The sequence below is a fragment of the Medicago sativa genome, chromosome 1, assembly GCF_051527215.1.
Source record: "Medicago sativa cultivar Bolivia chromosome 1, Bolivia_mono, whole genome shotgun sequence".
Taxonomy (NCBI): Eukaryota; Viridiplantae; Streptophyta; class Magnoliopsida; order Fabales; family Fabaceae; genus Medicago; species Medicago sativa.
The window spans coordinates 76,562,883-76,580,291 of NC_140749.1; the positions used below are offsets into that span (position 1 = coordinate 76,562,883).

Consider the following 17,409-nt stretch of genomic DNA (forward strand, 5'->3'; position numbering starts at 1 on the left):
TGTCCTGCTCACTAAAGTGAAAACTAGGACCATGAAAGTAGTTTATCTCCCAGTCAATTTTGTGTATAATTGATCAAATACCTAAATGTCTAGTGATGATTTTTAGAATAATTGTTTGGAGAAATAGATAGAGATATTATTTATAGTGTTGTAAATATAGAAATTCCCACATTCCCTTATTTTGTAAAAAAAAAAAACTTAACTGAAAACACTAATACACACTAAGTGCAGTTTACAGAGAAGAGGGATATTATGTGGATTCAAACCAGCACATCAATGTATCAAAGGCCTTTGCGACATTTTACATTCTAAATGCACTTACACGATATTCCTACGACAATTTTAAAAATATAATGACACGTAGAGATCAATTATAATTCATAGATTTTAATGTCTTCAATTTTTGCATTATAGTTTTTTTTTTTATTATAGAACAATGGTAAAGTTTTTGTATAAATAAATTTTATAAATATAATTTTGACACCACTACTCAAAAAATACTAGAAAGACCACCCCTAAAAAAGTAATATTCTAGAAAGACCATTTCAAAACGAGGGAAACAGAAATTAACGGTTACAGTTAAGTCCTTCCTAAACAAAAATCATTCTCTCCTTGCACCCAAATTCTTCGCCACAAAAACCGCTATACACTACCCTATGCAATTACCATTCTCCCCACCCTTCTCCATACTAAAATTAGAAAATATCAAAATTTAAGAAACTCCAATAGGAGGCTATTTAAGTCATTCGACAATCTAACTGCCACGTAACTATCAAACCTGTTCTTAAACATCAACACTTAAAATTGACAAGAACATTCGTGCTTTGTTGTCTTCCTGTCATAAAATCAAAATAACAAATCATGGTTTCTAAATTTTCTTATTATATAAACTTGTTTTTGTTTCCTAACTTTCTCATCATACTGAATCATTTCTAGCTCCCAAATATTCCTCCCCCTGCTTGTACGTAGCAGGAAAAATGTCACATTAAATTTAATATCCTTTATTGCAATCTCTCCTTTTTCTCCAACATTTGTTAATTGTTTCAATTAACACCTATTCATTATTTATATAATGGAGAAAAAGGTTGAGAATGCTATGATTAGCTATGATCCAAAATCAAAAACAACCCTAGATCATATTCCTCAACCCCAACCCATTCTCAAGAAGAGATCATCAAAAGGATCTAAGAATTTCTTTAAGGTTGTTGTATTCATGATGCGAGGGCATTCTCGTAAAACAAAATCGATTATGCCTATTGATAATGAGTCTAAAAGCATGTGGAAGAAGCTTTTGGGGTCCATGAGACCTATGCACCTTCAAAGCAACCAATCTCCACCGCAAATTCTCAACGGTGAAAAAAATCATAAAAAAGTGGTGATTGAAAATAATGTTAATAGCACTATTGATAATCAAGGTGAGGATGGGTTTCATAATGCATCGGAGTTTCTAAATTCGCCATCTCCGACTAGAAGCTGCCTCGCTTCGGTGGCGAGTAGCCGTTACGCTTCCGCGGTGGGGCTAAGTGAAATGGTTGAGGAGGAGAAAGAGGAAGAGATTGTGGAAAAGGATAATAATAATAATACTAATGAGAATGATGATGACATGATTGATGCTGATGAGGCGGGGCGAAATGAAATGGTTGAGGAGGAGAAAAAGGAAGAGATTGTGGATAAGGATAGTAATACTAATAATGAGATAGATGGTGATGACATGATTGATGCCAAAGCTGAAGATTTTATTGCTAAATTTTATCGAGAAATGAGGTTGCAGCGTATGGATGTAGTGGATCGTCGTTACAATGAGATGAGTATGAGGTCATTAGGGTTATGATCTAGCTGATTGCAATGATCATGAATATTGTGGTTTCATACTTTGTCTAATTGGGCATGCGCATGGAAACGAGATCGATTCAACTTTTTTCATTCTTTTTTGTTTTTCTTTTGTGTGTAGAAAGATGGGCCTGTAAACCCTTCTTAAAAACATAAAAGAAAAAGTATATATGCGTGCGAAAAAATGTATACATATATAAAGTGTTGTAACCTTGTTTTTAGAAGGAAAAAAATTGATATAAAGTCTTGCCAAAATGATCTCTACAATTACATGTTGATGTATATTTGAAAATATGGTTAAATAAGTAACATTTGATTTTAGTCCCCTTAAAACATTTCTTAGGCTTTTGGTCCCTCTAAATTTTTTTATCCATAAAATTAGTCTCCGTTCTCAATGTAGAGAATGGACTAATTTCTTGTTCAAAAAAAAAGAGAATGGACTAATTTTATGGATGAAGAACCAAAAGCCTAAGGAATATTTTAGATGAACTAAAATCAAATGTTGGTCAACTTAAGAGGACTATTTACTTATTTAGCCCTTGAAAATATGTAATCACCCACGAGTGTGTGTTTGAAACTTACACTTTTAATGAACTTTTTATGTGCACCTTTTAATTTGAGAAAATAAACCAACATTTAATTTGATGATACAATAGCTTATTAAGCTACTTCAATCATTTCTTTTCTACTCAAAGTGTCAAATCATAATTTTTTCAATATTGAAAAAAATAAGGAACAACCATTCTATGAAACTCACTTGGATACGTTCTCCATTAGAGATACTCAATTATAGTATCCAAAAGAACTTAAATGAGACAACACAAGTCTATTTCAACTTAAACAAATGTCTCAAATTTGAACTCTAAAAAAACTACTCTCTCGGTCATTTTTATAAGAGATAAATGAGTCAATCAAAGTTGATGTATTTGATCTACATTATGAACCAAACATCAATTGTGGTTTACCAATTTGTCTCATAAAAATTACCGAATGAAGTATTAGCCAAAAAAAATTATGATAGCTAGTGTTGTCGCCTAAGATTGCAATGCATGAATCTTGTTGTAAAAGTCACAGACAACTCACACACAAATACACCATAAACGAAGTGCTAGTTACATTTTTTTTTCTCAATATTTTCTTACACTCAGCCTTTTATTAAGTGAGATTGATGTGTGTTCTACACTTTAAAAATGAATCCCACGTAAAATGATGAGACTCATATGAATCAATGTAAGTATGTTTGTTTTGTCAAAACAAAAATTAAGTATATTTTCTTACCTAAAATAAAATTAAGTATCTTTGCCCGTTTTATTTGAGGTCAAGTTTTGGTGCAATAAAAAATTGGTGCATTCATGGGTCGACAAACTCGAGATCACCGATTAAGATCGAACAATTTAGATTTTCTAGCTCAAAATTTTATATTAAACAAAAAAAAAGGATTGTGTTGAGATCTGAATCGTCTTAATTGGACAGTTTTGAAGTGCGACTATACTTGACTACATCCAATCTTAACCACGCTTAATTGAATTTCACGTTATAGACCTAAAGTTTCCAATGACCTTGGTAACCTCTTGGATCTAGTTCGCTATTCTCTTTCTAAAACAAAAATCATTGCTCACACTTTTTATGAAGTTCAAATTTGATGGATGCCGGTTGATACAATTAAATCAAACACTAGTTTAAAAAACCCCACAATACAATACAACCTCAAACCCACAAATTAAAACTTTAGGATTTAGTTTGCATACATCTAATGTAAAATATCTTACACATCCATTCAGTGAAATCATACCATATGGTCTTGTAGATATTTGTAAAGATATTTTAGAACTAATCTATAAAAATAGGGATAGAAATGAATCTCAAATTTTATTACTCTCTTTAGAACCATAGAAGAAAGTTAAATTGTACATAGTGATGTGTCCATGTCTCCTAATAGAAGAAGTCAAAGTCAAAGAGAGAAATTGAAAATGATACCGGGTACCAATTAGTATCCATGGACGATCCGAGAACAAGTGTTTTTGATCCATCGGATCCCATTTCGGAACGTAGCCTTAACCTTACCTTCAACAGCATAAACCTTATACCTTGCTATTCTCTTTCTCCTCTTCGTTGCCGCGTCGTTGAAGCTCCACGGCTTCGCCACCGGTGCTGCTCCGTCGTGACTCGCTCGGGTCACCTCACCAGATGACTCACTCCGACCCACGTAGTAGTTCTGATTGAAACCGTAGCTTCTCCCGCTCACAATCTCGATTCTTCTTTCACTTCCAAATGAACCGTGATCCGACCCGTACCCGTACCCTTCCATGAAAGTTGAAAATTTTAAGATTATGGTTTTGTAATTACTAATTAGTGAAGGAATTGAAGATGTGTGATATTTATAGGGAGTATTTGGTAAAGAATGTGCCATGTTTTAATGTTTTTTTTTTAATGTTATTCAAGTGGTTTTGGAGTCATTAAAAAAAAAAAAGATTTTGGAGCTGGAAAACTGGGATAGTGCTTTCCATTATACTATTTAACAAATAATATATAGTGCATGTTAATTTCATTTTTATTATTATCACTAATCACTAATTCATATTATAGTATTGAAAACTTTTAACAACATTCTGACTTTCTAAAGAGAATAATCAATTTTCTAATGTTTAACATTAATTTATATGGGAAGGTCTTGTGTTTGAACCTACATATAAGATAATAAAGTTTAATTTGTCGGTTTATTTGTGTATAAGTATATGATATCAAAGATTATCAACCAAAAAATATATGATAGAAAAGATTTTTAAAATTGAAAATGGAAATTAGGAAGGGAATAAAATGGACACATAGAATGTGTGTTTGGAATGATTAGCTCTTTCTTGATCATTGTTTGAGAGGTAGGCCAAGTTTTGAGTAGCCAGCCAAATAGACACTGGAAAGTGGTAGAGATGTAATGATAAGTTCAAATGGACAACTTAAAGTTAATATTATATCATGGATGAATATTATTACTTTCTTCTCAAATTAAATTAAATTAAATGAGTAATTTTGTGAGACAAATTTTAGTCACTCAGAATATAAATCTTTTAAATTAAGCTCTGAACTTGATGCACTTGACATCAAGTTACTTAAAGACGTGTTTGTTAAGTGTAATATCCGAAATTTTTGTCAGATATCTTGGTCTTAGAATGAAGAATACAACATGCATAAATTTGGTCTCTAATTGGATCAGAACTACAAAACAGAGACACTGTATGTTAGAGAAGCACACACTCTTTGATTTCTACAATTTGAATGATCAAAATACATTATAAACTCCTATTAATTTATAGAAGAAGGGAAGATAAGAAAATTACATGCAAGAAGTCAAGTGTTATTCATGCAATAAATTAAGTGTATCGCATACAATAAGCCAAGTGCATCACATGCAACATAGTCATGTGTCAATGACATATCCTAAAATGGTTTGACTTGGGTCACAATAGATGGACCTTAATCACTAACTTTAGAAGACGGTCTCAAACTAGTCTTTGATATTGCATAAATTCCAAATAAACTTATTCAATATGAAATGTTAATTAAGTTTTTCTTAAATGCGGTTTTGGTCTCTCTATTTATGGCAAACCCGCAATTTTGGTGCCTCTGTTTCTAATTGTGCAATTGAGGCACCAAAACTGAGCATTAAACATATATATGTCGTAGTAAACCATATTCAACTTACATATAGCTACTACAAGGGTATATATAGTAACATATTTTCAGGCAAACTAAGCATCTGTGTCATCAACAACCACTTTGTATGTGACCTTACTGAGCCTGCTTGGCGATGATGTCTTGGAATCACTGCCTCTAGTTTTTCTGCTACCACTGCGTTGAAATCCACTAGAGCCATACACTGCTCTGAATGCCAATGCTTTTCCAAAGTGAAAGTTTTCAAGATGTTTAATGCTTGATCATCTTTCAACAGAATCGTCTTCATTGTTACCTGAAATCTTAGCATTTCCTTTCTTAGTATCCATTTTTTCCCTTTGATTATTGGATGATAGGTGATACTAACTTATATAGTTTGGAAAAGAATAGAAAAAGGAAACAATTATTGAGACAGTTAAAATTGTCTCTTGTGAGTTTACTTTTGGGAACGACAAGGACAGTGTAAAGATGCCAAAAGATCCAAAGAAACAGAGAGAACCGATAATTGTAGAGAGCTCTTTAATCTTTATTTACTACTTGTAAGATTCTTTTACAACTTGTCTTCAACTTGAAGAAACCAAATATACCATTTTAGGTCCTAAACCTCAATGTGAACAAACATGTCATTTATATCTAGAAAGTTACCTATACATGGCACTTTTGTAGCACACAAAGTAGTAGACAAAATTGGATTAATTGCTTTTGTTTCTTTCTTTTTCTTTGGCCCTAATTGTTGTTATCGTTGTTGATTGGAGTTGTGTTTGTACTTTGTAGGCATCAAGCTGCTTCATTGTGATTTATTTTGAATGGGAATAATCGAAAGGTAAAGAAATTCAACTATAAGTATACATTTCTGATTTCTAAATGTTGTATGTTCACATCAAACTAAATGGAAATCAATTGATAGAATAAGAAAGAGTAATTTGACACCAAAGATAACAAATTTCGTATTTTTCCCATTTCTCTCCTGCTTTTTTCTTTTTAAACAAAGTATAGAAAAGATAACAGCTTCGATTATAGACTTTCTTGTACTGTCTCTATCTTAAACACATTTTTCAGTGAAAGCAAATTGTGCAATTCACAAAACTAGGTTTCTTGATGCTTATACAATAAATTGTCTCAACTCATGTGCTCCTTTCGCACAGCTGGAAAGGTGAAACCAACCGCATGTTCATCACTGAAAAACTAACAGAATCATTGAAATTTATTTTAGTAACAAATTTGTCAATTGTCATCACACACACTACAAACATAAGAACGAAAAAGCCTGATTCCACCGCTTGAGGAAGCCCTAGTCACCTGTACTAGTAATGGCTTGAAATTCATGTGTAAGTGGTTAATTCCAGAACTAGGTAGAGTTTGATTATATTTAAGATTTCCACCAAAAGATTTTAAGTAGAGATGTGGTGTTTTTGTCTCTAATTATTTGTTCAATATTGCTTTTGGTGTTCTCTACACTAACACTCCTCAACAATTGGCCTTAAGATTGTCAAAGACACGATAATAGGATGGGTTTAGACATTCCGATGGTAAAGCTAGGAAAGACAACTTTGGCAGGTTATATAGGAGAATCAAGAAAAACAACCAAAAAGATATGTGCTTGCCAAGAAAGCATTGCTGGTTTCTAATAGAAGATATCTACAAAGAAAGTAGATGTACATATTATTGTCTCTTGTATGATTGCATCATCTGTTACAATTTTATATATATCCCTTTCTTGTGGAGGAAACCAGCCAAAAGACCCCAGAATAAAATCTCAATTATTACAAAGGCCAGTGTACCCCACTTCTCGGAATGTAATACATTTTGTATTAAAGCTTCACTGGCGTCAACCTGCGCGTAAATAAATTAATGTAACGTTGGCTCCTATTCGGTAATAAATTTGTTAGGAAAATCAAATTCCTGCTTAATTTATAAAGAAAGGGTAGATATAAAGAACCTTTGGAAAATAAACATTTACCAAGTTATTTTCAGGAGAGCGCCAATAGAAACCCTGGATAACTGCTGGGAAAATGTCACAAGCAGCCAATGCATATACGATAAGGGCGTTCATTCCCATCCATTGTAGTAAAACTGTAGGCTTTCTGAGTTGTTTTATGTCAACCTGCAACAGTATATGAATTTGAAGGGTTTTAATCATCTGTCGTGATCAGAGTCACCAAGTGGTTGAGCACTAGAGCAACCACTTTTCACTCCTCGTGTGAAAGCCTATAAGCAAATTATATGCTTTTCACCTTGGGATATAATATATCTATATATACATTATGACCCAAGTACGAACTTACAATGTAGTATATAGCAGTCAAAACCAAGCCTGATGCCCCTGCGGTGATGAACATGAAGCTTAATGTGTACAGCGCTTTTGATAAAGGAATTCCTGAATAACTTAACAGTTGTTAGTTGGAGAGGCAAATGTATCTCAATCTTGAGAAATTTAAATTAGATAGTACCTAAAATTTCCAGAATATATCCGACTACCAATAGAGAGAAGGAAAACACAGACCAAAGGAGTACCCTCTGCTTGTGTGCCTGAATGGAAAAAACAGTAGTTGATATAGTTTTAGACACATCTCAGAGACAAATTATATGTCACTAGGATTGGATACTTGTACATCAGACCTGAAAAATTCCAAGTATATGCCCAAATTGCAATCCAACGAAACAAGTAATGGCAGCCATCAGTGAACTGGAAGGTTTAGTAAAATAGTTAGCAACCAATGCATTAACGAAATTTTATACTGTCAAAATTTGTCACATTTGAAGGGTTAGGTCCAATAACTCAGTATAAACTATGAGATGGTTGGCCCAAGCTCAATCTCAGTAAAATGGGCCCAGCCTGAATTTGGACTGGCCCAATGAAAATTCTAAATGACTGATAACCCAGCCAAGCCCAAGATGAGATTCCTACTTCTAAGAATCACTAAAATTTCCTGTGGTATTTGACTGAAGATAGTTAATGAAATAATAGATCATAAAAGATAAAGATCCATACATCAGAAAGTAGTTCGAAAAAATCAAAAAAAAAAAAGATGAACATAAGGCATGCAAAGTACACTGCACAACTGAAAGAAATAAAATACCTTGACTATGGCAGTATGGATATTTATACCACCATAGATTTCAATGCCAACAACGACCCACAATGAAAAGGAAAAAGAAAAAAGAGGAAAGAGTTGAGAACGGTATTTACCTCAAAATACCCTCCGGGTCAAATGGTGCAAGGCACCATCCTGGTGAATCTGGAGGTAAGGGTCCATAATCAGGAGAATTGACACTGCACTCCTGAAAATGAAAAGAGGTCAAGAATAAAATTATTTAAGGGGATAAAACAAATTATTTTGGAGGTGGCAGTAGATTGATTCAATACAGGAATTACGCTAGAGGGTAAATAACCTTTGTTCTTCTGTAGACAGGACGCTGGTACATATGATCTTCACCAAGAATTAATCTATCAATAAATCCCACAGCATTACAAGGAGGATCAAGGCTACCCCTCATATCACAATGAACCTGGAGAACAAATATTACATGCCGAGTTTATTCTCCATGAAAAATAAAATACAAAACAAAAACAGTACAATCAAAGCCTTTCTTTCCACTAGGTGGGTAGAGTCATAAAATGAAAATAACAAGATAAAAAGTAGCTAAAATGAAAGTAAAATTCAAGAAAACTAAGACACCGTATTACAAGAGGCACGAAAAGAAATATGAAACATCATGATGTATTGCTGCATGCATACCTCTATATTCTCTTCATATTATTAGGAGTATTTTCCTAGTCCAGAAATTATTATTTTCATGTCCAGTAAGCACCTTTCACATTTCTTACATAGCATGCGTGCTGACGCTAGTCTATGCAGATTCATCGATTCATGAAATGCAAACCTAAAATTCCTTTTTATTCATTAAATGCAAACCTAAAATTCCTTTTTTTAAGAATGAGAAGGCATGTATTAGGCAAAGAGATGATTCAATATTTCTTGAAATAAAAGGCTGAAGCCTGCAGATCATACTATATTACAGCACAACTTAAAAGTGTTCAGGCTCTTCAAAAAAAAAAAAAAAAAAAAAAACTTAAAAGTGTACGGGAACTATTAGCAACAAGAAACCAAATTGCATGTTAACTCCATCTATTGTAGAGAATGAGTCATAAGCAACGTCATGTGGACATGAAAGCATAAATATTCCTTCAGTACTCAATGTCACAAAGTGCAAAACCATGCCAACTCACATTTTGAATAGTTGATACACGACCAGACCACAACAAGTTAGAATGTTCGAACTCCCAATTTGGAACATAGAGGCCGTAGAGCAAGCAAAGATATACTGAGCAAAGTAAAATAGAAAAAATCCTGGACAAAAAAATAAGCAGTTAGCACAAAGAAAGAATATCATAAGGCACACAAAATTGATGCCTGCATAAGTTTAATTTTGACAATTGGCATATCATATCTTGGATCTATCAAAGTAACCTGAATCGCTTTATTATAAGTTGTCCCAACATATCTGAATATTTATAGTCAACTTCGAAATCAAAATTCTAAATTTCCATGCTCAGCTCCTAGGTGTTAGATGAAACATTAACCGCCACAAAAATAAACTAACCACTGGATGGAGTATTTCCTGACAAAAGCTGCTGGTGAATCAACCAAAATATTACTGTTCACGAGCCAAATCTCTGACATTGAGGCCAAGAAATATCCAATGGATATCCTCTGCATACCATGCAAGGAATTTTGTGTTAAATTAGCAACACATTTACAAAACAAAAGCAACAGGCAGTTGATTATTTTCTTTATTGTGACCTTTTTTCAGTTGCAATTCCAATGTCATACCATAAACGAAAAACAAATTTCAATGACTATATAGTAACTAAATAACTATTCTGCCGACTGCAAATCTGCAACCAGCCTTAAGTCAAAACTTCAGAGAGAAAACTTTGTATTAACTTTTCCTCAAAACAATACAACAGGCGCTTGTATTAACAGTTGTGGAGTGGCATTATAAAGAGACTCAGTGCATCTTTCTTATTGGCAGCATATATCAAACAAATAAGTTATGGCAGAAAGAATCAATGAATTTGAAACTATTAATAATCAGAAGCACAAAGTAAATCAAATAGATAATAACATGTAGAAGAATACTATCAAATCTCCTGGATTAGAAATTAGCAACAACGACAATAGCCTTTTTCCCACTACGGTGTCTATTACATATAATGATCAATGCTATACCGTCTAGAATTGAAAATAAAGAAAAAAAGTCTAATAAGTTAAATTGTAAGGAGTAAGGATAACTACTTTACCTGAAGTACACCAAACCAGCGTAACTTGGTCAAATCAAGTCCATAAGTTAAATTACCACGGCCATGGAAATACCCACCTATGAACAAGTTTGAGAAAGAAACATTAAAGCAATGGCTATTGATTGCATGACTAAGGTAAGCACACACATACAGATCATACCTTGTAGCAGGAGCCCCAAAAGAAAAAGTTTAATCGTCCTCGATAGTATCTTTTTTGTGGCATTTGGTTTACTAGAGACTTTCTGAAAGGCTATCCAAGAATTAGAATATTGTTCCAAATTCCAAGAAGATAAGGCAATAGCAGCAGGATTGAAAAGAAGTTGTACCTTGAACACTAAACCGATTGAAACGCCAACCCCAAATAAAAAAAACGGCATTACAAAATCGGCGAGTGTGACTCCAAACCATGGAGAATGATTCAAGGATGGGAAAGCCCGTCCCACATCATCAACCAATATCATCAACTACAGCAATATTTGAGAACTGTTTAGCTGGCTAACCACCCTAACTAACATAGATACTCTACTTAGTTGATTAACAAAAATGAAGCAATTGAATTGAGTGTAATGAAGAGAAGACGAACCGCAACAGTGAGACCGCGAAAGACATCAAGAGAAACAAGGCGTTGATTAGTAGGAACAGAGAGTGACGATCTATCTATTTTGTCTTGTTCATTTTCATGAACAGTGAGAATTGAGGAATCAAGAAGAGGTCTTCTTTCTTCTTCTTCTTCTGCATCGTGTATCTGATTCTCATTTGACATTTCTGATCACACGAGCTCGATTGGTTTGGTTCCTCCGTCACCGATATCGATATTTTAGGTTTTTTTTTTTTTTTTTTGCTCTTTCACTTGACTCGCGCCGCCGCTTTTTTTGTTGATGAAAGCCGCCGCTTTCTTTACAATTCGTCTGAAATTTCGTTTTTTTGTCAATTAGTTAGTTACTTTTCATATTTTCTTTCTTGTAACTTCTGATTTTATCTCTTAAAGTCAAATAAGAAATAATTTTAGTTGTCCAGAGGTCCTACTTTAACTCATAAATGCTGAAATTCAATGTGAGTTTGATTTCGGTGGATTACCACTTACCAAAAAAAAAATATTAGTTAGACAAAGTCAATTTCAAGAACAACTTTTGTAACAAAAATGCGATAATTGCATAAAAGATTGATGGACAAAAAAAAACAATAATATTAAGAAGCATTTCTATTTAATAACCATATTTAGAACATGCATTGAAGATGCCCTTAAGTGACATAGAAGCATTCCAGTTATAGTAGTGATCCTTCATTGTTAACCAGTTAAGTTAACAATGGTTTATAATATGATAAAAACCAAATATTCATCTCTTAATTTACAAAAGCTTCGTAGTACTGCTTCTAAACAGCTTGATCTCCAGTTGATGTTAAACCACAATCAGACATAAGTATTGCGTCGCTCTTATAGGATCAAAAGTACATTTATTAACCAAATACAACTAAAAGTTCACATAGTCTTCTTTGGTCAAATTAACCAGATTACAAACTTCATTAATTCAAACAAAACTTTATATCCTCAATCTTCATAGCGGCTCCGTCACCCATTATTCTTTCTACCAATTTAATATAGCGCAAGATGCCCTTCGCAATCCAAAAGCTTACCCAGTTTTTCTGAAACCGCAGCCAAAGTTGTCTCGCTCTTGCAGAATGCAAACCTGATGTATCTCTTCTGGTAGTTACAACTTGCACTAGAAGTTTCATTTGATGATAGGCTTGTGTGAAAAAATCCCTGTCCTGGAACAGCCACCACCCCGGCTTCTAGTATTAACTTTTTAACAAATTCTATCTGCAATTAAAATTGCACTGCTACAATTAAAATTGTGCTTAAACTGGTCTACATGAGATCAACAAGAGAATAAAAGAGTGCACATACATCAGAAAGGGGACAATCCTCAGGAAGCTCGGCAAATAAGAAGAAGGAACCCTGAGGTATAAACTGTATCTTAAAACCCACTCCCGCAAGCAACTTAATGATATAATCCCTTTTTGATTGATAATCCTGCAAAGATAGAAATAGTTTATACATAAGCACTTGTATGATAAGCGCTTCACTAAGTTGTTTGTCCAATCGGGGTCTAACACAAGTAAGAAACGTAGCATTGTTATGACAAGTAAGAAACACTAGTAACAATGTCACCTAAAATTGTATGTTTGATCTCTTACTCTTCTTAGTGATTCAAAGTACTCAGGGGGGCTTCTCAAAGCCGTCAAAGCAGCTTCCTGAAAAGGAGCTGGAGCAGAATCTGTAACTATTATATGAATGTTTCTGATAGCAGATGCAATAGAGGCTGGTGCAATTGCCCATCCTATCCTCCAACCTAAAAGATACAGACCAACAGTGAGTTAATGCTATTCATCTTAGCAAGGATGAGATAGATAACCCAAAAATTTCCAGTGAAGTTTTGTTTCATGCAGCTCTGAGTTATTACCTGTGACACTAAATGTTTTAGACAAGGAAGATGTTATAATAGTCCGTTCTTGCATTCCTGGAAATGAGGCAAGGGATATATGTTTTTGGTTGTCATAAGTTATATGCTCATAAACCTGCACAAAGAGTCCAGAAGAAGGTAAAAACATTACATTATTCAAATAGCATACAACAGTTTTATTCTCGCAGAATTAAAATTCTCAGTAATTTTTCTTGTGCACAAGCAAATTCAGGTTGAAAAGTATGATAATCCAAATTAAAAGCTAATAAGAACCAGCAATTTCTATTTATCTATGAAAAGAATTACTGTCGTCGGATAATTAAAATGTTTAAGTAGATAACTGATTCATGCAAAAACTCCTCAAGGGCACTCACTTTACAATCAATTGAAGTAGCAGGAAATTAATTGAGTGTCATACTTCATCTGTTATAGCCAGGCAATTTCGGCTGCAGCATGCTCCGGCAATAGTCTCAAGTTCGTCTTTTGTGAAAACTTTTCCAGTTGGATTGTGAGGACTGTTTAAACTCTGTGTTAGTATTTTGTAATTCATAATGTGAGACTAACCATCTCTTTCAAATATTTTGAGGTATGACAACAAAATTTATACTAAGTGGGTGCTGTTATATAACATAGTCAACTCATGCATCCAATCCAAAACAGTTAAAGAAACAGGGAAATATGAAATCTATTGGAGAGAGTAATTATGTGTAATTTCTAACCTATTCAATATAATGGCTTTAGTTCTCTCGGTAATTGATGTAAGCAATTTTCTTGGATCCAAGGTCCACTTAGGCGGGTCAAGCGGCACATGTATCTGTCCAGTTAAGTTCACAAAAACAAGGGTTAGTTACATTAGATAAAGGCAAAAGTGATAAAATGTTAATATCAATAACTTCAACAGTTAAAAGGGACAGCAAACATGCAGGGTCATTGGATTGTACACAGGATATGCGCTTCAAAAAGATTTAATCTGAAATACCTACTATTGAATATTGAATAAACCGTCAATTTGGTCCCTAAACTATAGAAATATAATAAGTAGCCCTTGAACTACCATTGTCTCTCGTAGTTTTAAAGCAACCGAGGACTAATTTAATGGATTAATAATAATCCAGAGACTAAATAGGAGACGGTGATAGTTTATGGACTAAATTGAGGAATTATTCAGTGATTATTGTTAACTAAACACAACAATGCAAGTTTAAACTGATAAACAAAACTTGGGATTGGTGGCAATGCAAGCTTACAGGAACACCACCAGCCATGGTAACACATCCTTGATATGTTTCATATGAAGGGTCAAAGAGTATGACTTCGTCACCCTGGTCAATTGCTGTTTGAAACAGAACATGCTATGATATTAGAGAAAAAAAACACACTATGCAGTACCAACACTTCAGGTTGAAGACGTGTCCGTGTAAAAAACTTGTAAGCACTCACACTAGTACGACACCAACACATGTTCTTACATTCAATTACTTCTATTATCTTAAATGATAACCGGTAATGTATCAGTGTCGGTATTGTGCACGGGATATGCGTCAGCTTGAACTAAAACAAAATAACAATAAAGAGCATACTTGCAAAGATTGCAGCAGCAAAAGCCTCAGTTTGACCACAACAAATAGCTACATCCGTTTCAGGGTCAATATCTAAACCATGCATTTCCTTCACCATTTTGGCCAAGTGTTCACATATACCTTGCACGTGCCTTGAAATACAAAGAGTAGATAGATTCTATGAATTGGTGAAAAATGTATTATTAGTTTGAGTTGTGTGTAAAGTAAAAACCTGTATTGGTTGAGGTCGGAATTAATGGCGGAAACGGCGGCATTTTTGATGTGGAGAGGAGCAGGGAAGTCAGGGAAGCCTTCAGCTAGGTTGATAGCATTGCATCTCTGAGCAAGGTGAGAGAGTTCTTGAATGGGTGATGATGTTAGCTTCTGTGCTGCACGCGACAATTTTCCTTCCATTCTTTTCCTTTCTTTCTTTCTTCCTTATCACTATACGTGTAATAATGTGTGTCAAATTGGTTTTCAGGTTCCTGGTTTTTTAGTTAAATTTTAAAATTAAATATGTTGTCATAAAATTATGTTTATTTTTTTACATGGCATAAAATGATGTTGAATTAGTTTTTTCTTTCAAGTAATTTGAAAATAGTTTCACTTAAATTCTAAAACCACAAACATGTTTTTGTTTTAACACTAACATGACACTATCACTCTAACCACCACTAGTACTACGATCATCATCACTTTAACTATATATGATCACCTTCTACAACTACTAATTGCTGGAGACACATAATTGTCGATTATAGTGACACTCTCTATTTCAAAAGTGTTTATAATCTACTAGTGTCAAATTTGTTTCAAAAGCATTCAGAAACATAGAGGACATCACATAATAGTATAACCAATTAAGCAATTCTCTTTTTTTATCCTCAATTAATTGATTTTCATTAACACTCCAAATAAGGGACATCTGACCATGATTAGCTTATTGATAAATTTAGTTTTTTTTTTCTTCATCAATCATTTTTTTTTCATTCAACTAGTCGATCCATCTTAAGGTTTCTACAAATTCTAGACTGTTAATCAATTTTTCCTATATCAATTAATCAAATTTTTAAACAACTAACACAAATCGCAATTTGTAGAGAATAATATACAACAAATAAAAACAACAACTACATATCAACACATAATTCATTAGATATTCATAACATGCAAAATTATTAAATGAATGACACATTACAAGAGATAGTCTAAGCATATTCAATTGTCCCCGCAGCAGTACTACAAACACATGAGTAGTTGTGTAAGATAAGGACCGCGAAACATCTTTATTTAATAATTTTACTTGTTACTCATTATACCAATGAATTAAACTTCTAACATATTTTAATCTGACGAACAAATGATTCCACAAAAAGATTAACATAGAGTATGATGTCATATTGTTAGATTATAAGAAAACTGTGTGCAACTGCGTCATTTTTGAACAACGGCAGATCCTAGTCCGTTTTTCTTGCAAGATTATAAGAAAACTGTGTGCAACTGCGTCATTTTTGAACAACGGCAGATCCTAGTCCGTTTTTCTTGCAGTGAAATATGCATGTTTTTCAAAAGAAATGGTTGATTAACATGTAATTGTTCCAAAAGACTATATCGATGGCAAAGAATATTATGTCCAGTCACATCCTATGCAACCAGCCTAGTAGTGTTCATGATATGATTAGATAGACGATGCCGAATTTTGGTTCGATAGCGCTTAACATCGATGGTGTAGTTACTTTCCGATTGTACATTGGCTTCTTGAAAAGGAGTTCTTAGGGATGATAAAGGAAATTTTCTGATTGGTTTTGCTTCAAAGTTAAGATTGTGTTTAGCTCCTGAAGTTGAATTATAGGCTATCCTAAATGGTTTGAAGTTGGCTTGAAATAGAGGTTTTCTCAAATCAAAATTCATGTGTGCGGATTCTTTGATTATGTTAATTGTTATATTAATTTTATTTTTTTTCTTCTTGCTAGGACTTGAATCTCTTCTTGCTAGGACTTGAATCCTAGTACTTTAACTCTCAATCTACTTAAATCTCTTAACTCAAGCCACTCTAGCTAACCCCCTCCCCTTTCGAGGATAGTTGCTTGCACAAGCATTTCTGGTGATATTTCTCGGACAACATTTTTAGAGAAGCTAACCAAATTGTTGATGGGTTGGAAATTATGGTTTGATGTTGGACACTAGTATCAAAATTATTGAGTTTTCTAAAGCCATGTGTGGCATGTGTTGTTGATACTATTTTTTCTAGAGGTTTTTATGTTTTTTGCGGGGATTAAACCCCTTTTATTATTTTGAGAATATTTTGAGAAATGATATGTTGACACAAAAAATTAATACAACTTGAATGAAGAATATTGCTTCTTTTAGTAAAAAAAAAAGAAAAAAGAAATTTGAGATTAAATTGGATGGTTAACATTGTTCAAATATATTGTTATTTATGTTCAACCAATGTTCAATCAATAGTTAATCAATATAACAAGACGTCGCAATTCACTAATAATCTATTCAACCTTTGAAAATTACTCTATCCGATCTTAAATATAAGTAAGAAAAAGTTAAACAATATCGTGTTTAGATTTTA

At 33.5% G+C, this 17,409-nt stretch overlaps 4 protein-coding genes across 8 annotated transcripts; 1 reads left to right on the forward strand and 3 right to left on the reverse strand.

Moving 5' to 3' along the window:
• Nucleotides 1-834: 834 nt before the first annotated feature.
• Nucleotides 835-2,085, forward strand: LOC146957557 (uncharacterized). Its single transcript, XM_085737136.1, has one exon. It carries the CDS (start codon nucleotides 1,073-1,075, stop codon nucleotides 1,829-1,831), a length of 759 nt encoding a protein of 252 aa, XP_085593262.1. The 5' UTR covers nucleotides 835-1,072; the 3' UTR covers nucleotides 1,832-2,085.
• Nucleotides 2,086-3,817: 1,732 nt separating this feature from the next.
• On the reverse strand, nucleotides 3,818-4,138 carry LOC146957558 (uncharacterized). The gene has a single exon (XM_085750771.1). The coding sequence runs from the start codon at nucleotides 4,136-4,138 to the stop codon at nucleotides 3,818-3,820; it is 321 nt and encodes a 106-aa protein (XP_085606897.1).
• A 2,956-nt stretch (nucleotides 4,139-7,094) lies between these two features.
• On the reverse strand, nucleotides 7,095-11,754 carry LOC146957559 (uncharacterized). 5 transcript variants are annotated; one of them, XM_085737203.1, is made up of 13 exons: nucleotides 11,388-11,754; nucleotides 11,131-11,268; nucleotides 10,965-11,046; nucleotides 10,805-10,881; nucleotides 10,105-10,214; nucleotides 9,731-9,851; nucleotides 8,893-9,009; nucleotides 8,690-8,781; nucleotides 8,119-8,185; nucleotides 7,950-8,028; nucleotides 7,785-7,876; nucleotides 7,460-7,603; nucleotides 7,095-7,332 (listed from the first exon to the last, which is right to left on the reverse strand). In XM_085737203.1, the coding sequence occupies exons 1-13, from the start codon at nucleotides 11,565-11,567 to the stop codon at nucleotides 7,192-7,194; spliced, it is 1,440 nt and encodes a 479-aa protein (XP_085593329.1). In that variant the 5' UTR covers nucleotides 11,568-11,754; the 3' UTR covers nucleotides 7,095-7,191. The 5 variants fall into 5 exon arrangements, with proteins under 5 accessions (XP_085593329.1, XP_085593338.1, XP_085593333.1 ...); XM_085737212.1 differs by having other exon boundaries at nucleotides 10,965-11,054; XM_085737207.1 differs by having other exon boundaries at nucleotides 11,131-11,308.
• Nucleotides 11,755-11,987: 233 nt separating this feature from the next.
• LOC146957560 (uncharacterized) lies at nucleotides 11,988-15,305 on the reverse strand. The gene is made up of 9 exons (XM_085737223.1): nucleotides 15,058-15,305; nucleotides 14,847-14,977; nucleotides 14,514-14,599; nucleotides 13,986-14,080; nucleotides 13,685-13,781; nucleotides 13,267-13,381; nucleotides 13,001-13,155; nucleotides 12,711-12,836; nucleotides 11,988-12,623 (listed from the first exon to the last, which is right to left on the reverse strand). The coding sequence occupies exons 1-9, from the start codon at nucleotides 15,237-15,239 to the stop codon at nucleotides 12,399-12,401; spliced, it is 1,212 nt and encodes a 403-aa protein (XP_085593349.1). The 5' UTR covers nucleotides 15,240-15,305; the 3' UTR covers nucleotides 11,988-12,398.
• Between the last annotated feature and the right edge of the window lie 2,104 nt (nucleotides 15,306-17,409).